At 45.3% G+C, this 22,106-nt stretch overlaps 6 protein-coding genes across 6 annotated transcripts; 3 read left to right on the top strand and 3 right to left on the bottom strand.

Annotated features, from left to right (window-relative positions):
- Nucleotides 1–169: 169 nt before the first annotated feature.
- Nucleotides 170–2,371, top strand: BHQ10_003824 (uncharacterized protein; the record flags this gene model as incomplete). Its single annotated transcript, XM_040876123.1, has 5 exons — nucleotides 170–273; nucleotides 323–446; nucleotides 495–696; nucleotides 1,689–1,783; nucleotides 1,835–2,371. 5 exons carry the CDS (start codon nucleotides 170–172, stop codon nucleotides 2,369–2,371), a joined length of 1,062 nt encoding a protein of 353 aa, XP_040732328.1.
- Nucleotides 2,372–4,779: 2,408 nt separating this feature from the next.
- On the top strand, nucleotides 4,780–6,238 carry BHQ10_003825 (uncharacterized protein; the record flags this gene model as incomplete). The annotated part of the gene is made up of 3 exons (XM_040876124.1): nucleotides 4,780–5,091; nucleotides 5,138–5,370; nucleotides 5,419–6,238. The coding sequence occupies 3 exons, from the start codon at nucleotides 4,780–4,782 to the stop codon at nucleotides 6,236–6,238; spliced, it is 1,365 nt and encodes a 454-aa protein (XP_040732329.1).
- A 2,574-nt stretch (nucleotides 6,239–8,812) lies between these two features.
- Nucleotides 8,813–12,324, top strand: BHQ10_003826 (uncharacterized protein; the record flags this gene model as incomplete). The annotated part of the gene is made up of 5 exons (XM_040876125.1): nucleotides 8,813–9,007; nucleotides 9,072–9,417; nucleotides 9,478–9,570; nucleotides 11,366–11,740; nucleotides 11,804–12,324. The coding sequence occupies 5 exons, from the start codon at nucleotides 8,813–8,815 to the stop codon at nucleotides 12,322–12,324; spliced, it is 1,530 nt and encodes a 509-aa protein (XP_040732330.1).
- Nucleotides 12,325–13,125: 801 nt separating this feature from the next.
- On the bottom strand, nucleotides 13,126–14,745 carry BHQ10_003827 (uncharacterized protein; the record flags this gene model as incomplete). The annotated part of the gene is made up of 1 exon (XM_040876126.1): nucleotides 13,126–14,745. The coding sequence occupies one exon, from the start codon at nucleotides 14,743–14,745 to the stop codon at nucleotides 13,126–13,128; it is 1,620 nt and encodes a 539-aa protein (XP_040732331.1).
- A 3,955-nt stretch (nucleotides 14,746–18,700) lies between these two features.
- BHQ10_003828 (uncharacterized protein) lies at nucleotides 18,701–19,027 on the bottom strand (the record flags this gene model as incomplete). The annotated part of the gene is made up of 1 exon (XM_040876127.1): nucleotides 18,701–19,027. The coding sequence occupies one exon, from the start codon at nucleotides 19,025–19,027 to the stop codon at nucleotides 18,701–18,703; it is 327 nt and encodes a 108-aa protein (XP_040732332.1).
- Nucleotides 19,028–19,858: 831 nt separating this feature from the next.
- Nucleotides 19,859–21,342, bottom strand: BHQ10_003829 (uncharacterized protein; the record flags this gene model as incomplete). The annotated part of the gene is made up of 4 exons (XM_040876128.1): nucleotides 19,859–20,062; nucleotides 20,118–20,705; nucleotides 20,766–21,083; nucleotides 21,139–21,342. 4 exons carry the CDS (start codon nucleotides 21,340–21,342, stop codon nucleotides 19,859–19,861), a joined length of 1,314 nt encoding a protein of 437 aa, XP_040732333.1.
- Nucleotides 21,343–22,106: the final 764 nt, after the last annotated feature.

Genomic DNA, 22,106 nt, shown 5'->3' on the forward strand with positions numbered 1-22,106 from the left:
TCTTTCTGGAAAGACCCGGTTGCTCAGGTCGTTCGTACTTTCCTCTTCTTTATTTCTACTCTTCACCTCTCGTTTCTTTCTCATCCACATCTACAACCTCATATCTCTTCGCTTATCTGGTCATTCAGCTAGTCAACTCCTCTCCGATCTCCTCGATTGAACGCGAAACATGGACGTCGACAGCGACGACAGCGACTCATTGTCAACCGAATCGTCTGTGTGGCTCCCTGGTGCCAGGGAGGCTATTGGAAACTTGTCCGCGACTTTGCAATGGTATGACTCACTATAGAATAGCTCATTTCTAGGCTCTAATCATACATAGGATTTACAACACAGGCGAATTCGCAGATCTCACCGTGATTCTTGGAGACCACCGATTCAACTTGCATAGAGCGATCGTCTGTGGACAATCTCCATATCTCAGAAGAGAGACATTGGAAAAAGGAGTAAGCTATCAGGACATGTCCTATAGACTGTTATTGACAGGCGTATAGGACGAGATAATACCCCTTTGGTGGGACTTCCACAAAAACATACAGGCGTACGAAGCAGTATTCCGCTTCATGTATGGGTTTAAATATAATGAAGAGCCACATTTTAGCAGCTGTATGAGCTTCCACGCCGAAGTTTATGTGCTAGCACGAGACTTTGAACTTTTGGAGCTACGAGAGCTCGCGGCCGAAAACCTCAAGACATGTTTAAGGACAGCTTGGGACACGGATGAATTTCTAAAGGTACTGGAAACATTATTAATTCATTTTTTGGATCATACAATACCAATATGCTGTGAGCATATCGCTGAATTGTTAAACAAACCGAAGTTCCGAGTTATATTAGGAAGATATTCTAAGCTGGCATCAGAGTTGACTGAGTACCTTGGAAGATCGCTGAGAAGCTATTCCTGTCCCCAGTGCAATCAGACCTGGTCATTGGATTGTCCCTCCTTCTCTTCACCATCATTTTGTCCCGGCTGTGGCCATCATGAAGATGATTGGGGCAAATTCATGAAATAATCACCTATCGCAGTCTTCGTTCTCGAAGGGAGATAAACCAGCAAACCTTCATTACAAAAAGTCAATATCAGGAGGGGCTCAGCATTGTCAGCAGGAAAAAGAGAATCACGCGACTCTACATGGCTACTCCAAGCGAGCCTTTGGCCACATTATGTATCTTAGACTAGAAGTGAAATTTACAACGGAAATCACAATTAAAAAGCGAATCAAACAGCCGTCAGTTAAAGTAATTCAGGGCAATGGTAATGTAGCTCAGGCATCGGACAACTGGCGCTTTATTAAAAAGATCCATTTTCTCAGGACGCTTGGAGGACTATCTCTCAATTCTTCCTCCCTCTCCTCTCTATTTACCTCCCTCGCCTTACATCTCATCTTACATCTCGTCTTACACCTCATATAATCTCATTTAAGACTTCTCATCACCATCTCCCATTTCCAATGGCATCTTTCCACTCAATTCACCGCATCCTTTCCTAAAATCTCAACTTCTCTCAACCTTCCCATGAGAATTGAGCAGTCACGTCAAAACCATGGCAGATTCGGAATCTGTCGTGTCCACTGATAGCGCTATAAGCGCCTTGTCTGATGACATCAAATGGTTTGGTCTACCCAAGGTATAACCAATGATCAGAATCTAACCTAAAATTAGTGACTATAAATGGAGTGACCTATCAGATATCACGATCCTTCTCCAAGGCGAAGAGTTCAAGTTGCACAAGGTCGTCATTTGTGAACAATCTCCGAAGCTCAAAGCTCTTTGTGAGGGAAAGGTGAGCCACTGAAATATGAGTGAAATGCGCCATAATTAATTTAGGAGTCAGAAGGAAATGACACTCGAGCCGCTGAAAGATCTCGATTATGCACGCGGATCTTACGCGACGATGTTCCGTTTCATGTACGGACACGAGTATCCTGATGCAATATTCAAATGCAAAAACCCAATTGGTTTTCACCACGATGTGTATCGCCTCGCGCTTTACTATGAAATTCCGCGACTACAAGATCTCGCATTGGCGAATTTCAAGAAGTGTGCCTATTATAACTTCGACGAATACTATTTTCTGAGGATTCTAAGAAAAGGGAGGGATGTCATTGATGAAAAGTTTCACGGGTTTCTCGTGCGGAGATGCCATCAGAAGATTTGCAACTTGTGCGATAACGGCTACTTTCATGATGTTTTGAGAAAGGATTCTGAGCTAGGAATTGAGCTAGCGCAGAGCTTTGGGGGCTCGCTGTGGAATTATTACTGCCCCAAGTGCGGAGAGAGTTGGTCCTTGAACACTGCTGTTCTGCATGCGCCATCATACTGTCCCAATTGTGGCCATTATGAAAAGGATTGGAGCAGTTTTTTTCGATGAATAACTCGGTATTGTGATCTAGGAATTTGGAATTTGATCTATTTTTTTTATCAAGCTAGATTTTACATCAATTGGTACTAGAAATTCTAATTAAGAGGATTGCAAGTCTAAAGATCTCCAAGTAGAACAATCAAAGCAGTATGTCTAAGACAGTATCAGAGTCATTTCCTGATCGGGTTGTGTGACTGTCTGTCCTGGCAGGGCACTGAGTTAGCGCCCCAGGCATCAATCTGATTATATCATTTGAAAGGGATTTGCTTGCATGACTCTCCCCTCCTTTACGATTTCACGAGTCTTATCCCACTTTGTCACCTTAACTTTTTTGTTGTCTTGTGACGGAACACATTTATACCCCTTATCCCGTAAGGGAGACTACGCGACAACACGAGTAGGGCAGGAAAGAAACAAACAGGCCCAAACAGACCAGAACCACCAACACCTTTGGCACATCTTGTACCAAACGTGATTCCTGAGGCCACTGGCATCCCCCAAGACGACGACAGGCATTTTAATTTTTCTCTGGTGCCATGAAAGCGTCAGCGTCCTTATTCCCTAAGCTGGTTGTATCAATTTCGAATGTATCTGAACAGCTAATGGGAAACTGGTCATTCTCAGATCTCGTCATGAGCGCTAATGGACACAATGTCAGAGGCCACAGGATAATTATCTGCAGTCAGTCCCCTTTTCTGAGTTACCTGGTTCACAGTCTCCATGTCAAGGACAAGAAAGATCATACTAACCGACTGTAAATGTAGTTAGGAACAGTTCGAATTTTCCATCTTGATATAAAGACCCAAACCCGTAACGCAATAGTCGTCTCTAAACTGGTACGTCCGTATAGTGTGATGTCATCGACATCGCTCATGCAGGTACGCAGTCCTCCCCGGAACTAGGTTTATCACCATCATCTGACTTCCTAAGCCCTAATACGGAGGTAAAGTTCAACTATCGACAAGGTGGAAATTAGAAAACCCTGTTTGGAAGTATCCTTCCATATCTGGACCGAAGGTTTCTCATCTGAACCTTACGAAGCAGGGCTCAGACGGGCTTAGACTGTCGGGCTTTGACACGAGACTAAATGGCCGTTTTCGTCAATAGGATTTATGGGACATCGTGAACGTTAGGCAGCTACCGTGTACTGATCGAGACAAAGAATGTTAAAGTTTTAAGTAAAATCTCATGAATGATCGGAATGTAGATGGCGCCACGTGAGTTTAGGTTCGTTTGACTCGGCGGAATGTAAGTCAATACGCCAACCACATGGTGGTAGCATTCTTGAATATACTCCGTACTTTGTATCTGCCGATCCTGAGTCTGACCTTACATGCTACTACGTGTTAGTTATGTCACAATATATGTAGTATGTCAATCAATCGTTCCAGACTTGGCTCCGTAGTGTCTGAAATCTTGATTGATCAAGGGTTGACGCAACGGAGGAAGGAGAGGCTTAGAGTTCGCGAGAATACGGGGTCGCCAGCCAATGGTGTTCGGCATGCCAGATTAGGCTAGGCTGGACTCAAAGTTTGTTTAGTCAGGCCCACTGGCTCAAACTTCAAACCATTCAATGTACGGGCTGCTGTGCTAGTCACCTCGTGCTGTGACACAATACTATGTATGCAACGACTGTCCGTATATTCATCAACAATATAACAGTGACACAGCCATCAGCCATGTTTCACCAATTGGGGACTCGACTGACTGCGCGAGCGGGTGACTCTATGAGCAAGAAGCAATTGCACGATCTGCGCCACTAGTGCCTCCAGCCCCTGGCGCTTTGCCTGTTCGAGAGCGCTAGTACCTGCCAAGCCTGGCTCCGTTGTGCACTCCGGGCCAGTCAGACAAGATCATTAAATGAGACCCAGCAAGGCGTTCTCACTCTCTGTGCAAACTGGGCGGCTAGCTCCTTCCTCTGCTGTCGTTGGCTGAGCCTCGCTTGCTTCCTTCTTGGCTAATTGAGGCTAACTCGTCCGGGGAAGGAGCCTGGGTCTCGCCTTCCTCCCCCGTTCCACCTGCCGTTCGTCCACACTGCACACTGCACAGTCATCGCACTTTCCCTCTCCCTCCTCTCCCTCTTAGTCTTATTCCGTCCTACTCTGACTCTTAGTCTTCTCTCTCTCTCTCTCCTCTTTCCTTCTTCTCCGTTCGCTTGTCGACTGTCGCTCCTTCACTTCGTTCTTTTCTGACCTTAGTCTTTCGTTCGGCCGCATGGTCTCTGGTTGGTGTGTGAGCTTTCTATTCTCTCCTTGAAGGTGATATATACCGTTCTTTCACTTCTTTCTACACCCGTTTCGATCCATCGCGACGACCAAGCGACCCGTTTCAGTGACCCTTTCCGCGGCACTCATATCCATCATCCATCGAGCATTCTCGATTCTCAACTTCAACTACAACTACGATTGAGCGACAAAATGTTGACATCCGTTGCGGCTCTTGTCGGTCTCTTGGCCTTCGCTGATGCGGCTCACAACCACGGCCACGCGCACCTGCACCGCAGCCATAACCACTCGGACGATCTGTTGGAAAAGCGCGGCGGTTCCTGTCAATTCCCTAGCGATGCTGGTCTGGTCGCGGTTACCCCGGGCTCTTCAAACGCAGGATGGGCCATGAGTCCTGATCAACCTTGCAAACCGGGTAACTGGTGCCCCTACGCATGCCCTCCAGGACAGGTCTCGATGCAGTGGAATCCCGAAGCCACGTCCTACACCTATCCTCAGTCGATGGTATGTATTTGAATAAGAACTTGGTGGATCGTGCTGATTAAGCTAGGATGGTGGACTGTATTGCGACGAGAATGGCCAAATCTCAAAACCCTTCCCCAACAAGCCTTACTGCGTCGACGGAACTGGCGCCGTGACTGCCGTCAACAAGGCCGGCAAGCCTCTGTCCTTCTGCCAAACCGTGCTCCCCGGTGATGAATCTATGCTTATCCCGACTTTGGTCGAGGATACTGCCACTCTGGCTGTTCCAGACACTTCATACTGGTGCTCGACCGCTGCTCAGTAAGTTCGTTTCTAAAATTCGCACTCGACATCTGCTCACAACTCTAGCTACTACATTAACCCTCCCGGAACTGGTAACGACGGCTGCATTTGGGGAACCAGCGCCAACCCAATCGGAAACTGGGCATACTTTGTTGCCGGTGCCAACACCGATTCCAGTGGAAACACTTTCGTCAAGATCGGTTACAACCCAGTCGTTCAAGAAGCCGCCACCCCGTTCCGTAACACTCCTGCTACCTTTGGTGTCGAAATCACTTGCGATGACGGCGCTGGCTGCAACGGATTACCTTGCAAAATTGATCCCTCCGTTAACGCTTTGAACGAGGTCACTTCGTCTGAAAGCGCTGATGGCGCCGGAGGTGCTGGATTCTGCGTTGTTACCGTTCCGAAAGGCAAGACCGCAAACATTGTCGTTTTCGAAGCTGGAAGCAGTGGGACTGTAAGCTCCAGCAGCAGCTCATCCAGCAGCTCGTCAAGCTCTTCCACTTCAACTTCTACAACCCCAACAAGCACCGCTGCTCCTACAACTACTTCTCACAGCTCGACCACCTCGTCCTCTACTTCAAGCCCGACGTCATCTACTCCAGGAAGCACGACCTCGCCTACTCCTTCGTCCTCTGACTCCTCTTCTGACGCCTCGTCTACTCCGTCGTCGACTCCCAAATCCGCTTCAGCTAGCTACAGTTACGCACCACATGTTTTCGTCGAAACAGCCGCTAGCGGAGACAGCAGTGCTACGGCTACTTCAGCTGGCGGCTCTTCATCTTCACCTTCCGCCAGCCCATCCTCTGCCGCATCGCCAATGTCGACTGGCTCGATGACCGGTCTGGCCTTGTGCCTGATGGCCGGCATCATGGTGCAATTTTAAATAGGCATTAATCGGCATCTCCACCCGTCAGGATCTCTTCCACGAGATCACGTGCGCTTCTACTTTACGATTACTTCTATTCTCCCGATTTATTTTGATTACTTCTTTTGATCTAACGATCTGATTGATACCCCTCAATTTTTGGTCCTTTCTTGACCAGGATCTGGCGACAGCTCTTGAACTTTTACATGACTAATTCTATTAATGTTTTATATTAATTCGATGTACACACTACCGATCCTGACTGGTGGTGGATGTCGAACCTGCCGAATTCGAAACTGCACATCTGCCAAAAGCAAACGAAACATCCTGTTCAGGGAGCGGGCGCTGGCCAAAATGTTTTATATTCTACCAATGCTGTCGTCACAGCTTTTCATATATTATCTTGCATCTGTCATAGCTAGCTACATGCTAAAGTTTGTTCTTGTCCTGGGATGGCATATAGTATGGCTCGGTCTATACTCGTTTGTACTGATTGTTTATCCGTCGAGTTATGTCGAATGTCAAAACTGAATATGATTTTTTGGCAGCAAAGTAATGATAATTCTAGTGTAAACTAAGACGCATTTTGTTGGACAAGAATTTACGTCTAGGACGCCAGTCACATCAATCTAATCTTAGTCGTATAAAGTAAATTAATGTAGATAAAGTCTTAATACTATTATCTAGAAATAACACCTAGGTATAGGTGTCTAAAGAGGAGCGCAAGAGTCAATAATAATATCTTTAAATATCATTAGTTAGTGTCAGAACGTCGATATCGAGCCTTATAGTAACTGACCTTCAATGAGGCGATCAATGAGGCAATCCACATACTGCCAGGCGACGAGCATCTAGTGGGGCAGTATATTCTTCTTTCTAGAAGAAAATTATCTTTAGATAATTAGAACTGGATCCTAAACTTAGAAGCGGTACGGGCATTAATATATTATGTCTGTTTGTGTACGGGTACGTCAAAGTGCAGTTTATTCTGGGGTGTACAACGTGCACTATCAAAAAGAAGAGTTGCAGGAAATTACAGTAAAGATTTGTTTATCACATTTAAGGCAAGCCATAGATAGATTTGAGATATGTCTCAATTCGTAAAGACTCCAGGATTTCTTCTATTCTGTTGAATTATGCCCGTTTCTTCACATCCTCTATCAGAAATACTGCGCACGTCAATATACTCAATGCACAGCATTCAGCATGCCGGATTTAATATCATAAACGTAACCTTTAGCATTGTCTTTGATTTCCTGCCGAATTAGCGGGTGGGACTTCAGAAACTCCAGATCCTCTCGTACACTTTCCTCAAGCCTATGTCATTGCGAGTAAGTATATATGCGATGCGATTGAGCGGCTTGTGTAGCGAGCTGTAACAATATTTCACAAGGAACTTACGCATGATTGGATCCAAATGTACCAAAATACAGCGGATCAATTTCCTTGGAAAGGTGTGGGAATTTGGCCTTCAATATATCCTTGACACCGTCATCCGTGATACGCGTAAATCCACAGTCTAAGAGTAGTAAGATGAAAGAAAAATAGAAAATATTAACAGATTTTCCAATTACCTGTATGGTGGATTACAATAACATCTCTCAGGGCTTTCCCTTGAGTTAATGTGTCCACGAAGAGCAGATCAGTCAGTCTGGATTTCATTCTACCACCAGCAGTTCGAACGATAAGAGCCTCTGGCGACGAAGTCAAATAAGCAAGCACAGAATATATTTTTTCCTATATCTGCAGACCTTCTGACTTGATGCCAAGGAACTCTTCAACCGGCACGCGAAAGTCTATACATGAAACTAGTCCACATATCAGTAATCTTGAATCCAAAATATATGAACTTCAGGGAGTAATATACAAATGAAGAACTGTGGCGCTATCGGACGAGTAAGTTCCGATACAAAAGGCTGAGGCTTGTGCTTGTTCCTCGCGTAGTCTCTGAAGAACATGTTAATTTTTGTACCTTCAGTGGATGAAAAGGTGGCTTCACTGATTACGCTCAAGAAGTTCATCCCAGGATGTCATCGTGATTGAAGGATCGGAGAAGGTGTCTTGACACGAGTAACTAACACAAAGTGACTTACTGCGGGGTAGTGTTTCGGTGGAATGAATGAGACCCATGACACCTCTTATATTTTCCAATTCTTTGTAGTATATCAACGTATAATCGGATCGAGCGGCCTACATATCCGTACAGCAACGGAAAGGAACCTCTCTGCTTCCGAAACCTATGCAGCCCCTATTCTTGGTTTCAAGAGAGAGCTATCTCCCAACATGTGAGAACCATGGATAATCCGAAACTTTTTTCGACGATAAGGCGCATGGGAGGAATTCCTTACTGTGAAATTGATAAGTTAGTCCGACCGTAGCGACACGTAACACCTTTGTCGAATAGAGAGGATTGTTGGGCCGGGATGATTACTTCAAGTGTGGGACTACCTGCTCCCTTCTTGTGGTATGTAAGGTAACTTTATATGTTCTCTCGATACTACTAACCTCCTGTCAACGTTCTCAGATCCCAATTTGCTATCCCGATATTGTCTCTACTTCAGTAATACTTAACTATTTGAAGATATTGCAAAAATGGCAAAGTCTTGGACACATTTGATCCGGTTCATTGCCCGGGAAGATGGTCAGGTACATCTGGGGCAAGTCAACACAGAGAAGTTTCCTGATGTTGGTCTGGCCACTTTAGATGACGAGGAAATACCTGTGAAACTTATCAGTGGCACCATCTTTGACGGTGTTGTGACGGACAAGGTTGTCCATGTGGGATCGGTACGCGGACAACTTCCACTTCACAATTTAATAACGTATCAGTAAACTGATAGTGGATTGGTAGCTTCTTTCCCCGATTAGCATTGATGAGGTTCCTATCATTCGATGCATGGGACTCAACTATGCTGACCACGCAAAAGAGGCCAAGATCCCGATTCCAGAGGTCCCGATTCTACTCATCAAGCCACGAACTTCGCTGAATGGGCCATTTCCAGCGAAGATCCCAGTTTCAGAGCTCGCGCAGGATGGATCAAGTGACTACGAGGCTGAATTGGCCCTGATCCTTGGCAAGACTGGGAGAAATATCCCCGAGGACAGAGCTTGGGAATATGTACTGGGATATACAGCAAGCAACGATGTTAGTGCTAGAAAGCAGCAGCTTAAAACTCCGCAGTGGAGTTTCTCGAAAGGTTTTTCAGCTTTCATTCCGTGGAAAATACCGTGGAATATTTCCTAAGAAATTTATATAGGTTTCGATGGCTCGTGTCCCCTTGGACCTGTCTTGGTGTCCCCATCTGCGCTCGGGGATCCGCACGCCCTCCAAATGAAAGCTATCTATAATGGTAAGACGGTGCAGGACATAAATACAAGGCAAGTATCTACCTTTTTCCTTTTTTCTAGCATGCGTGATAAGGTCTGGGCTTGAACTAACCGCTTCATCCTGCACAGTTCGATGATATTTCGTATTCCGAAGATTATCTCTTTCCTTTCCAAGGGAACGACGCTCGAAAGAGGCACCGTGATTTTGACGGGCACTGGACCTGGTATTGGAATAATGCACAAACCAACCATCGCGCTACGCCATGGAGACGATATCCGCATTGAGATTCAGGGCATCGGGACCTTGATCAATCAAGTCTACTACGAGTAAAAATATCTTGTCGATTGTTGGCTTTGAAAATTTTACGGTACACTTACAAGGTGTATCTTCGTCTGTTAGGTACATATACTCACCCGAAGAAAGTGGAATTGAATCATGGTTTTCTCTTGATGTTTATTGGTTGATGTGAGCTCAAGTGGTGAATTTCATAAGGTGAAATAACTTGAAACCTACTCGTGCAATACCGTACCTTTCGAATATTTGCAAACACGTGGAGACATCTATATATAATTATCTTTTGCTGGCTTTCTAAATGTAGAAGATCTGCCGCAGCGTGCCATAGGCTATTAGGCTGTAACAACCAGAAGGCCTCGCAGGCTCATATCAGTGGCGAAACGCCATGGTGGCAGGCAAAGTACGGATACTTCAGCTGGCCATGGTCAACCGAGGAACTAAGAGACACCCTGGGAGTCTATATATAGATAGACGCTTCAACAGCATAAGAAGATAGGTTTCAGTACATTGCTCTCAATGTCCATTCGAGCAACATAAACTTGACCAGTTGTTTGAGACAACTTGGTAACGCGACGGCGCAGTACCTATGGAACGATGTTTTTTTCGGAAGAGGGAGAGAGCTTATGATTCAGACGGTCCCTGTGAAAGTAGCCAACAGCTCCATAACCCATCACCAGCCAGCGTTTTCGCCAGGGAAACCACACACGATAGACACCAAGACAGGGCCCAGAGAGAATGCAGAGCAGAAGAATCTCATAGCCTAGCTTCTTTAGGAGGCCAGAATCATGTCTGTAATAACACCGCCCCCGCATTTGAATCAAATGCGCCAGGGAAGAAACGTAAAACTACTAGAGTATAAGCATTCTATGCGCCTGCACACCGCCAATATGGAACTCGTATGCCGGACTGACCACCTCGTATCTGAATCTGTAATTTGAAGTGTCAGCCATATCAGGCAGGGGTGTAAAATTATGCACAGGCATCGGATGAAAGTTAACAAAGAATCTTAAAAAGACTATGCATTTCTGGCCTATAGGACTATATTAAACCGGCATTTCGGCATCGTGCGCTTTTTGAGCCGAAGCAGGTGCGCAGCCTAACCCAAATGCTCTGTGAACAATACAGGGAAGTAGAAAAAGTAGATGGGCCTTCTCTTAGGAATATGCGCATGTTTTGAGATGCGGACGGACAAACAATCATTTTTAACTTTCGTGTCGGACTAAGTCAGAGATCTAGGTGTGGGAGAAGTTTCGAGTTAGTCCGCTATTCTATTCTCCTATCAATATAAATGCTATCTACGTTATAAACACTATCTCTATCATGAAAAATTCGAAATTACTTTCTACCACCTATTTTCTGTTATTCCTTGGGATTAAAAAAGCCTTTCTATTTCAATTGCACGATGACGATACTTTGGAGTGAGCCCTGGAAGACGCCGAACCCTAACCGGGTGAAACTGTTGACTCCGGCATTCGTAAGATATGCACATGCTGACATAGAAAAGAATCACAGCTTTATGCTAGATTTTGGGTTTCAGGAAGCCGGCCGGACCGCGGATAAGATCTTCTACACAGGATATGGTGTACAGCCTGTATTATATGTGGCAGAGCAATGCAAGGATAAACCTAGCCTGGTTGGAATTTTTTTCGCAGCCGCATCCTTCAATGATTTGGAAAAAGCTACAAAGATACCTGGCGCTGAACCGATGGAGGATTTGGATACACCAGGAGGCGGAAAGGTGGTTCGTATTACCGATCCAAATGGACAGCCTTTTGGCGTCGTCTACGGCAGCCAAAAGAAAGACTACAATCCTCCACCCACCCACGTTCTGCCATTGAACCATCCTGCAAGAACAGATGAAGACACAATTGCGAAACCACGCCGAGGAAAATATCAACGTGAGTCAATTCCTTCAGATGGTAAACAACTCCAGAATGTAAGATACCTAACAGCATAATAAGGAATACCATTCGGACCCGTTGCTTGTCACAAGCTGGGTCACATGGGATTCTGGTCTCCCGATCTGGAAAAGGCAATGGAATTTTATCTGACCCATTTCAACTTCAAGCCTTCTGATGTCATGCTATCAGGAGAGTCTTTGGAGAGCGCACCGAGTCAGACATTTCTCCATATTGATTTGGGACAGAACTACTCCGACCATCACGCCCTCATTTTGGGCCAAGCAGATAGGTTCAGTCCGCCAGGTCCACATCATTGTTCATTTGAAGTGGAAAGCATAGATAAAACATTCGTTGGGCATGACTACCTTATGTCAAAGAAATACACTCATGCCTGGGGAATTGGACGCCATACTGAGGGCAGTCAAGTGTTTGACTACTGGTTCAATGTCGATGGTTTCTTGATTGAGCACTATGCTGACGGAGACATGGTCAATGAAGATGACCCGTTCAATTGGAAGCCGAAGAGAACCAAATTCAACGTTTGGGGACCTGAATTTCCATCAGTGTCGCCACCAGCTTAATCCTGAAATGCTACTAGTGAATTTACGAGGGGATGCATCAATCGAGAGAAGATGAGGATCGCGTGTACATCTCAGTGATTCGTTTAGTTTTGATACTGTAATCTTTTGCTTATTATGACTTTACTATATTTCTGTTGACGCAGGAGGACGGGGAAATATTGAAGAGAAGGTCGTCTCAGGATGGATTTGAAGAATGTGTAACTAGCCATTCCGACTGGAATTCAATATGACGAGATTATTTTACGCGGGTCAGACCTATGGTAGTCAACCGTTCTCTTAAAGCGCCAAAGCTCTTGAGATCGAATTTCCCTCAAGGAGCGACCAATTTAACCATGGTATATTCTGGGGTTAAGAGTTCACAAGCCCAAAGCATTTTAAGACAAGTCTGCCATAAGCTGACACAATTTTATTTGCAAGGGTCCTGTATATTGATTACTACGTTTCCTTCGTCTGTAACTAGAGGAAGGCCTTCCTTCATAATGGCCAATTTGACAACTTTCGATAGAAACCGAAGTAATATGACCTTTATCAGCACTGTTGAGTGTACTATTTTCCTATTTGGTAAGATAGGGCAAGAGCTCTAGTGTTGCTTTATCTGGGAATAACCTCGAACCACCGTCACAGTAAAGCTTTTCGTGAGAATCATCTTACAATAATAGAATACATCCTCAGAGATAACGTCATTCAGATAAAATTATACTTTGAAGTATATAGTGTGTGTTAATAACTTCGTTCCTTGAATTTCCCAACTCTCATGATGAGCAAAGAGGAAGACAGAAAAAGGAGACTACCAGGCGCTATTCAGTTACGATAAACGTGAGCCAAAGCGGTCCCAAGTAGATCCCTCGCTTCCGACGCCGATTTGGCTACACCATAGACGTAATAATCTGGACGGATCAAAACAGCAACCAGCCCGTTCTCCTTAAACCATCCAGTTAAGATTCCTGTAGGATTTGTGCAGTCTTTGCCAATCACCAGTCTCTTTCCGAGACGATCTTGGAACTTGTTCAACACGGATGATGCTTCGTTATCCCAGGTCAATGGGCCATCCTCCACAATCATCCATTCTGTCACGTTCAACAAACTGGATAAGCGAACTTCTTTGTTTTCAACATTCAGGAGATCATCAATGATTAAGGTGCCTGGATTGGATTGTGTAAGAGGCCTCCCTACATTGGGAACATGGATTCCAGGTGCACCCAACGTCTCGATTGCAATAGCTCTGTCTTTTAGAGCAGACAGTTCTCCGCCTTCTGGTCCAGTTGGAATCGGAAGGGTGTTTGTGTAGACCTTCTCCAGCTGTATTGCTTGTCTAACTAGCCGTTCAGCGATACTGATCTGCTCTGTTGTAAAAGTTTCGGCTAGATGTTCCCAATGTACCGCTGGATCCTGCAACGCGAGGCTCAATCGCCATGAGACTGACTTAGCATCTCGTAAACCAGAGTTCAATCCCTGCCCCAGAAATGGTGGTGTTTCGTGGGCGGCGTCTCCTGCAAGCACAATTCGCCCTTGAGTAAATTTGTCCACCCATCCACCCCTTAGCTGATTGATGGCCGATCGATCAATTCGTGAGTTCTCTGGCGTAGCCCCAAACTTGCTTAATAGACTCCAAACAAATTTAGCCTGCCTTGCGCTTTCATATTCATGGGGATGAAGCATGAACTCCCATCTGCGGTATTTGGCATAGCTCGGTACGCAAGTAGTTGGCCTAGTATGGCTGATGTATTGCCTGGGTTGGTTTGCATCTTTCCATGTGGCAGCTTCTTCGATGTCGAATGGAGTGACATCGACAATGAGCCACGTGGATCTTGGACCTCCAGCATCAATGAGCTTGATGCCACAACTCTCGCGTACATCACTACGGGCTCCATCACATCCTGCAAGGAAGTGAGCTGTCACCCGAAAAGTTTTGCCCTTCTTTTCGATGTGGTCGACAATTTCGTTCTTGACTACCGTCTCCATCTTCGATATGATTATCTCAACGTGTGAATCGTGATTTTCTACAGCGGTAAAGCGAGATGAGCGGAAAATTTTCACGCCACGGTCAAGGCATGCCCCTTCAAGCACTTTCTCCAATGATGGTTGGTGCATAAGATAGTTGAAAAAGTCACCGGAATTCGACTTGACATTAAACGGGAATTCCTGAAGGACCTCCTCATCGTCATTAACCCATTGCATACTTGCGACATGTTCAGCGTAGACTGCACCTTCATCAAACAATCGCTGATGTAGACCAAGACTACCATACATGCGCATAGCTTGATGAGTGATGGTGACGGCGCGTGGTTGAGGGTAAAGTGCGGCGTGTTGATCATAAATGTGGACATTATGACCCCGTTCATTTAGGAGAAGCGCGAGAGTGAGGCCTACAGGCCCGGCACCAATAACAGCCACATCGCAGTCGACAGTTGAGGACCCCATTTTGCGTTGCGTCGCGTAGTGTTGCTTTGTTACAAGTGTGGAATCAGAAAGCTTTCTTTTGATTTTCAAAGTTGAGGGAAAGCTAACTAACAATTTCTGGATAAGAGCATAAACGAAGTGCTACATTCAAGCATCTCAAGGGTTTTAAAAGCTGAAGCTGACGGTGAGACTAGGGCTTTAGCCAAGCATTTCGGGACTAGACGCAGAGATAGAGATGGACGGACTATTCAGTCTACGGAGTATTTGCGTTATGCCCAAATAGTCCGTTCAGGCCCACTGTCGGACGTATTCATCTATCGCAAAGGTTTTCTGTATTACGGTACCTCTTTGAACTCTTCTGAGTAATTACAATAGGATTTTCTTTGACAATCTAGCCTTGAAATGCCTAATGTAAATGGTCCAGTACTTCATAAAGCAGTTTGCATAACTTCCATATGTTGCCAGCAGCCACCAATGATACGCAGAACACTACAAAGCATCTTCAACAGCTTTCGCACCTCTCCAAGCCCCTTTAATACAGTAGATTGGTCAATAGCTTTGAAATTCTGTTCTATACGTAGTGGCAAGCTTATATAAAACTAATGCATGTTTCTTAAAAACCCCTTCTAATAACAGGAAATAGGTCTCATTCATCCTCTAGATTATTTGAAAGGTCATAGGGAACGTTGACAATGCTTCTTCACATAGGCCAAATTGAGTCAAGGCTGTTGCTCCAGGCTTGAAGGTCTAGATCATAAGGGTCCTGACACTTTTGAGTCACGAGCTCAGGGATATTTATGAAAGAGTTCCCCTGACAATCACTTATAAAGGGCGACGTGTATGCTTCGAAGATACAACATACGTCATCTTCGGTATTTATATTATCGTAACGGTCGCATAACATCTTGATTGCGTCTGATCGCATCGAAGACAAAAGAGTTTTAGCTTGAAAACAATATATGATAAGGTCAAGAAATCTCCGGGGACTTTTATCATGACCGGAAGGAAGGTTCACTACGTACCTAAAACCCGCTGGGCCACGTTCCACACCATCGCCAATTTACCAAGGGCTGACTTGAATGTTTCTAGGCCGCTGGCGACTTGCACACTCCCGTCCTTATTTTTGATGTGCCGCAGGTGTAGAACAAGAACAATGGTCGGAATCCACAAGGTGATAGCCACTGATGGAGATGTCATAATGAGTTGTTGTGGCGTGAGACTCCTTACCAATTCGAGAACAGAGAGCGAATTACGAACACACTGACTCCATCCATTAGAGGATTCAACTGAGCTTATGTCTAAGCCTAGACCAGTATGCCCAAGGGAGTAAGACTGTGATAAACTCGAAGTACATTTCATATTTTGACTAAGGCGACACGAAACAAGGTTGGTAGAAACCCTGTATGCATCATAATAATTCAGCCAGACTTCTAAACAGGCCAGAAGCCCCCCGGGGCTTTAATGGTAAAACTTACATGTATAGATATGATGCAACCTCAAAGCGCAAGGCAGCTGTACGTGAATTCACAGAATATGAGCAGGTATCGAAAAGGCTCTCAGGTAATGAAAACCAAACTGTAGACAGCACATTTTGATGCAATTCAATACGATGATTTTCATTCTTCCCTGCAAGGAGAGAACGACGTAACCTGGCGACAGATCTGCCAAGCGCCAGGGCCAAAAGATAAATCTGGAATATACCCACGGGATTATTGAAATCCACCATCTGGAAAGCGGATTGAATTTCCAGAAGATCGTTGGAAACAAATCTTAGAGGCTCATTTGTTCCACCATTTCCCGATTTGAATTCATCTGTGGTGCTAGAAACAAGCGCAGTCCGAATCTCGTCATCAGTTATGGCAAAAGGCCGCAATAATGTTGTGCTTGTGTAGGTGTCCAATGTATAAACACACCACCATACCCAACGACACTCTTCTTTGTCCGACATTAGTGTTCCACCTTGTCCAAATGACGGATCATCCACGCAGTCCAGTCCAATATCGTAGCTAAGTCGAACAGCTAGTCCTGTCATGTACCACGCATTAGAACTGCTTGAACACATTTGATCGAATATCGATATCAATAATGTCAATTTGATAAGGTCAAGACTCGGTCGGAAGTCTTGCCTCGAAAGGTAGCTATTCAAAAATGACAACGCTTGAATATAAAACTGATTTGCAATTTTCTTGGGGTCTTCAGGGGACATGATCCACGTGCGTGCAGTAGTGAAGTTCGATACCACAGCGCTGACAGCATCCTTGAGGGCAGACTTTAATTGAGGCGATGTGTCTGGAAGGAACGGCCGGGGTCGTCGAAAAGGAGGTAAGAGAGGGAAAAGATCGAGAGATAAATAGAGGTCTAACAGACGGTCGGAGATCACCGAATTATCTGAAGTCGGCGGTAAATTTGCCTCTACAGAATCATGGACTGTATTGAGGTGGCGACTCAAATCAAGCTCCAAGGCGCTGATGGGTGCTAACGTGTTCACACCAAGTGGCAGGATGCTGGAATTGTCCAAGTCTATACCGGTAGTGGTGTGAGTCTGGCGTTCACCACGAGTCTTGAAGCCCTTATGAGGCCCGGGTTTCCTTCTTGGGTAGAATTCGCAAGACAGGTTCTTAGCTGTGCATTTTGAACATCTCGGTTGGCGTAGATCACATTTCGTTTTGCGAGCGTGACACTGCGAACACGACTTCTCAGGAGCCTGCATCTTCCCAGGTACCCAACGTATATGTCTGTGGGTGTATAGATGATTACATAAGTTGATATTCAGGTGAGAGCGGCCCTATGTTCACAGCTGGCAATCAATGATGTTGCTTTAATTATCTTTTGACTTGCCTTCTCTTTTCCCTTTCGGATAAGTCGGAAGTTATGGAGATGCTTGATGTCTTCGAGGCGGTTCGCTGCCTGCGATTCCCCACAAATTGAAACCCAATGAGCATTGTGCTCCAGTCCTACGGCAGCCTGTTGCTTCTATAGATTATGCTTTAAGCCTTTTCTTAGTTCTACGTAGATCAGCTTTAGTCAATACTTGTAAGCTTATTAATAATATATATTCAATACTAGTAAGTAAAGAAAGGCTGTGATGGTATATTATAGAAGTATTCTTCATGTATCAAGCGTGGTTTAGAGTGTAGTTATGGGGGGGTCAGACAACGTGGCCGAGGGAATAAGGCAGTTGATAATAAGATTACATTGGGTTATCGATACTAAGATTGCATTAGAAGACAATAATTGTCATCTTGCAAGTGCAGGCTCGTTTCTGGATAACACAAAGGAACTTGCAAGATCACAAACCACGCAAGGATGCTGCATGCTGCTCAGAGCAAGATGGACTGGGTACGACTTGGAATAATTGCAATTCTCAACCATCACTTGAACGACCTACAAAGCCAGAAGAAATTCGAGTATATTCCACGAGGTCCGCTGCACCGAATGATAGTCAGCCGAACTTTACTATGTCTTGCTTGTTGTACAAATCTGTGATATAGGTTCGCTAGCAAATTGTGTACATATATGTATGAGTTCTTGATTGATGTATCTCTCTCCAGGCTCATTCTTTATATTGATAATCAGGCATGCAGGTTTTGGATGGTATTTGAGCTATCCCACGGGGTAAATTGGAGACATCTCTCTTACACATAACAGTTTCGGATTCGATCGCTTCATTTGATGGCTTCATTGGAAAGCTAGATTATCTGACACCATTCAACAAAAAGTCTAACTCGCAGTACAACAATTTGTGATCTATGATGCCCTGCCTTTCCGACATATTTATCCCCTCAGCCTCTGCTATAGCAATGCACTCAGCTTTAAGTGTGAAGTCCCCTATTTTGGTATGACTACAGCCGTGCACTCTATCTCAATATCAGTATTCAATGGCAGAGTCTTGACAGAGACACATCTGTGAATTGAGAGTCAGCTTTTTCAGATATCTTCGTTCCTCACAACATTAAGAAATAAGAAATAATGGTACCTACGTCCGGCACGGTCGTATGTCGCCCCAATACAAGTCATAAACCTCGTTCATTTTCGCGAAATCACCCATATCGGCAAGGAAGATGTTCACTTTGACGACATGGTTGATGCTAGACCCAGCCGCGTCAAGGATCGCCGAAAGATTCTTGATGACCTGGTGTGTATGGGCTTGAATATCCCCGTCAATGATCCGGTTCGTCTCTGGATCCATGGCCACGTTGCCGGAGCAGAAAACAAAGCCATTAGCGACGATGGCTTGAGAGTACAGTCCCGGGAGCGGATCTGGGGCATGTTTGGTGAGGATTGGTGTCCGCGGGTCGGCCATTTTGAGAAAACTCTGCCTCGAACTGTCGGCTTTCGCAGTTTTGTTTTCAAAGCGCGACGACGATTGAAAAGTGCGGATATTTCTCGGCTGACTGAGGTAGGAAACCGCCAAACGATGCAATTGAGCCGTGGCAGACCTGGACTGCTTCATGCCAGCTTCCAGTGTGCTTTGGACCAAGCACAGTCAGATCTTTACTTTATGTCAGGGAAATAAGAGGAAGAGGCGTTGCTGCGATGAGTCAGGTGGAAGCAGAAATGATATACCACTGACATTAGAGCAGAAGCACTAGCAATAATTCGGAATTACCGGAAGGAGATAGAGAAAAACTTCGGGGATAGGAGATGGAGAAAAGTCAGGCACCGGTACCAACGTCGAAAGTAAACAAATAGCACAGCTCCACAACACTAACGCTATCTCCCCGTACCTTACGTAGTATAGCATTCGGTCATGTGATCTTACGCGCATTCCTCATTGCAACGATATGCATTGGTAGTGAGTTCTCCACGATTTCATATCCTTGGGGTAATCATAGAAAGTCTACGATTGAGAAGCGCTCCAAGTGCTGATCATAATATCAACTTCAAGCTGTCTTCAAGGAAGATATGATACCAGAGGGCATTTTCCAATACTAATTATCAATTCAAATCCAAATTGCATTCATGACAAATTGAGACCGAGGAGCACCCCAATTGCTAATCAACAGACTAATTCAAATTTGGTCCATGGAGAATTTGAGATCGAGCAGTGCTCATAATACAAATCACTAAAGAAATCCAACTACCTCAAGAAAAATCCGAGACCAAGGGCCTCCCGAAATACGAATCTCAAAAATCAAGGACTATGAAAAGGACTCATGGTGCCATTGCCCCGAGCAGTAGTGAACTGCACCAACTTCTTCTCAGCCCAAAGACCCAACTCGCCAAAAAAGATCTCTGGATGCGTGCCGAGCCAGTTGCGTAACGCAAACCAGAGATAACGAGCGTCGTGGCCTTCGCGCATAATGATTTCGAGGTCCGGGGCTTGGGTGTAGAGGGCCTGATATTGCTTATTAGTAGGGTTGGGGATTGAATAAGGGAGGAAGGATACGTACGGTGATGTATTGACGGGACCATGCCATGTATTGAGCACGTTTCGAAGCGGACGCGTTATGAGGTAGACGGGTAATGACGGGGTTGCCGTACTCGTCAGCGGTGAGGTCAATCTCAACGCCGAGCTTCAGCTCTGAAAAGATGGCGGGAATGACAGAGCTCATATCCCAGCCGAATACGGATGTGATGAGTGGCTTTCCATTGTCGTCAACTGTTGATGTCATGTTCCACATGGCATAGTCACCGTGATCTACGACGAAGCGATAGAAGGTACCATGTCTAGTCTCTGGGGGAAGCAGGTACGGCAAAAGACGGAGGAGGGATTGCTTCGCGGCAATAGCGAAGGGACCGACCACGTTGTTGCTCGTAGGCCAGCCGATGGGGTCTCCGAGATTTGCGATTGTGGCTTCGATTTTGGCCCTGAGCAGAGCAATGCAGAAGTCGCGAGTAGATGTGATCGGTACAGACAATTGAATAGGTCTGGAAAAGTGTGGGACGCGTTCTGCTAGAAATCTGGAAATGAAGGCGTGTGGAGGGTTGAAGTTGAAGAGTGCGGCACGCATCTGAGCTGCTTGCTTCAAATAGACGATCTATATCTAATGAGCACCAAGTCTTGAAGGCATGGTTCTGAAATCCATAGATTAACATACCTTGTCCTGGGCGTCAAAATGGCGCCACGCGTCTGGATTTCCTTCTGGTGCTTCAAATACGCAGAAACGACGTCCAAGGATGTCTGTAGGATCCTGGCTTGGGGCACCAGCGACAACCTGGGGAATTCGGTGGTATAATAGAGGAGCGACTTTGACCTCAGAGGACCCTGGTAAGAACAATCCATGGATGGCAACCTCGAAGCGAGCATCTGACAGCTGAATGTTCACAGGGACACTCTCACTATCTGGCTTGTTGACATCGCTGTGTCCGAGACGGGCCAAAATGTCTTCCCCGTTAGACAGCTCGCACCACAGCGCCTGGTTGATCAGCTTCAGTATCTTACCTGCACACAGAGAAACATTATAGACTTACTTGATTAGCATGCCCACATTCGTACGCAGAGATTCCGCTAACATCTGCCCCGAAATTCTCCTCAACTTCCTCGATTACCGATCTGAGATCCCAAAGAGGAGGGACGGAGTTGTCGTCCTGGATGAGTTCAAACAGCTTTGGACCGGTGATTAAGGTACCATCCTGCAGCTTTGGCCAACGTCGTCTGGCCCTTGATGTTGACATTGTGCTTGATCTAGTGTAGATGAGGTTGTGTTCAGTTATGGTGAGTTCAAGAGTAGATGTGAGAACAAGAATAAGTGGGAGGTAAAAAGAGAAAACTGGGAAAAAACAAGGGAAAATCACACAAACTGCTACAGTCGCCGGAAAATTCCATGGACTTGTAAATGCAGCTGACTTAGGCGCCGAGCACTTCTGTTTGCTGTTGTTGACCAAAGAGGCAAATATGATGTCGTCCTAATTAGTGATTTGATATTAGAAAGTAGAAATTCATTTCATTATCACGCTTCGTATTCACACAGGTCGGCAGATTTAAAGAACAACAAGTGAATCAAGCCTTAATAAAGCTTTATCTCTTTGAGACCAAGAATCTGTGCACACCTCTGGAGACTTTGATTTTGCAATCAGCTGTATATCTCAATTAAGTCAAGTGTCTTGCACCCCATTGTATCCTCCAAGTCCGACTGGGCACTGGCATCCGTCTTTATTCGGGCAACGGCTTCTCGAGTTGATCTGAAAGGTTAGACCTGAAGATTCCAGATGCCGAGAAAGAGAGAAAGTCTTCGTAAATAATCAGCTTATAGTCAAAAACTCCGCGTAATTGGTCGATATGGATGTGCAAGGGAAGACCTTTGACCTTTTCACGTGCAGGGGTATGGTCGAGACTGACTTTGTACCGGAAGTACACTACATCCTGTGCACGTAAGTCGGACCCGTCGTCTAGATATCTCGAGAATGTGCTCGAGAAAGCAGATTCAAAGGTAAGAGAA

The sequence above is a fragment of the Talaromyces amestolkiae genome (genome assembly GCF_001896365.1).
Source record: "Talaromyces amestolkiae strain CIB chromosome Unknown scaffold6.1, whole genome shotgun sequence".
Classification (NCBI taxonomy): Eukaryota; Fungi; Ascomycota; class Eurotiomycetes; order Eurotiales; family Trichocomaceae; genus Talaromyces; species Talaromyces amestolkiae.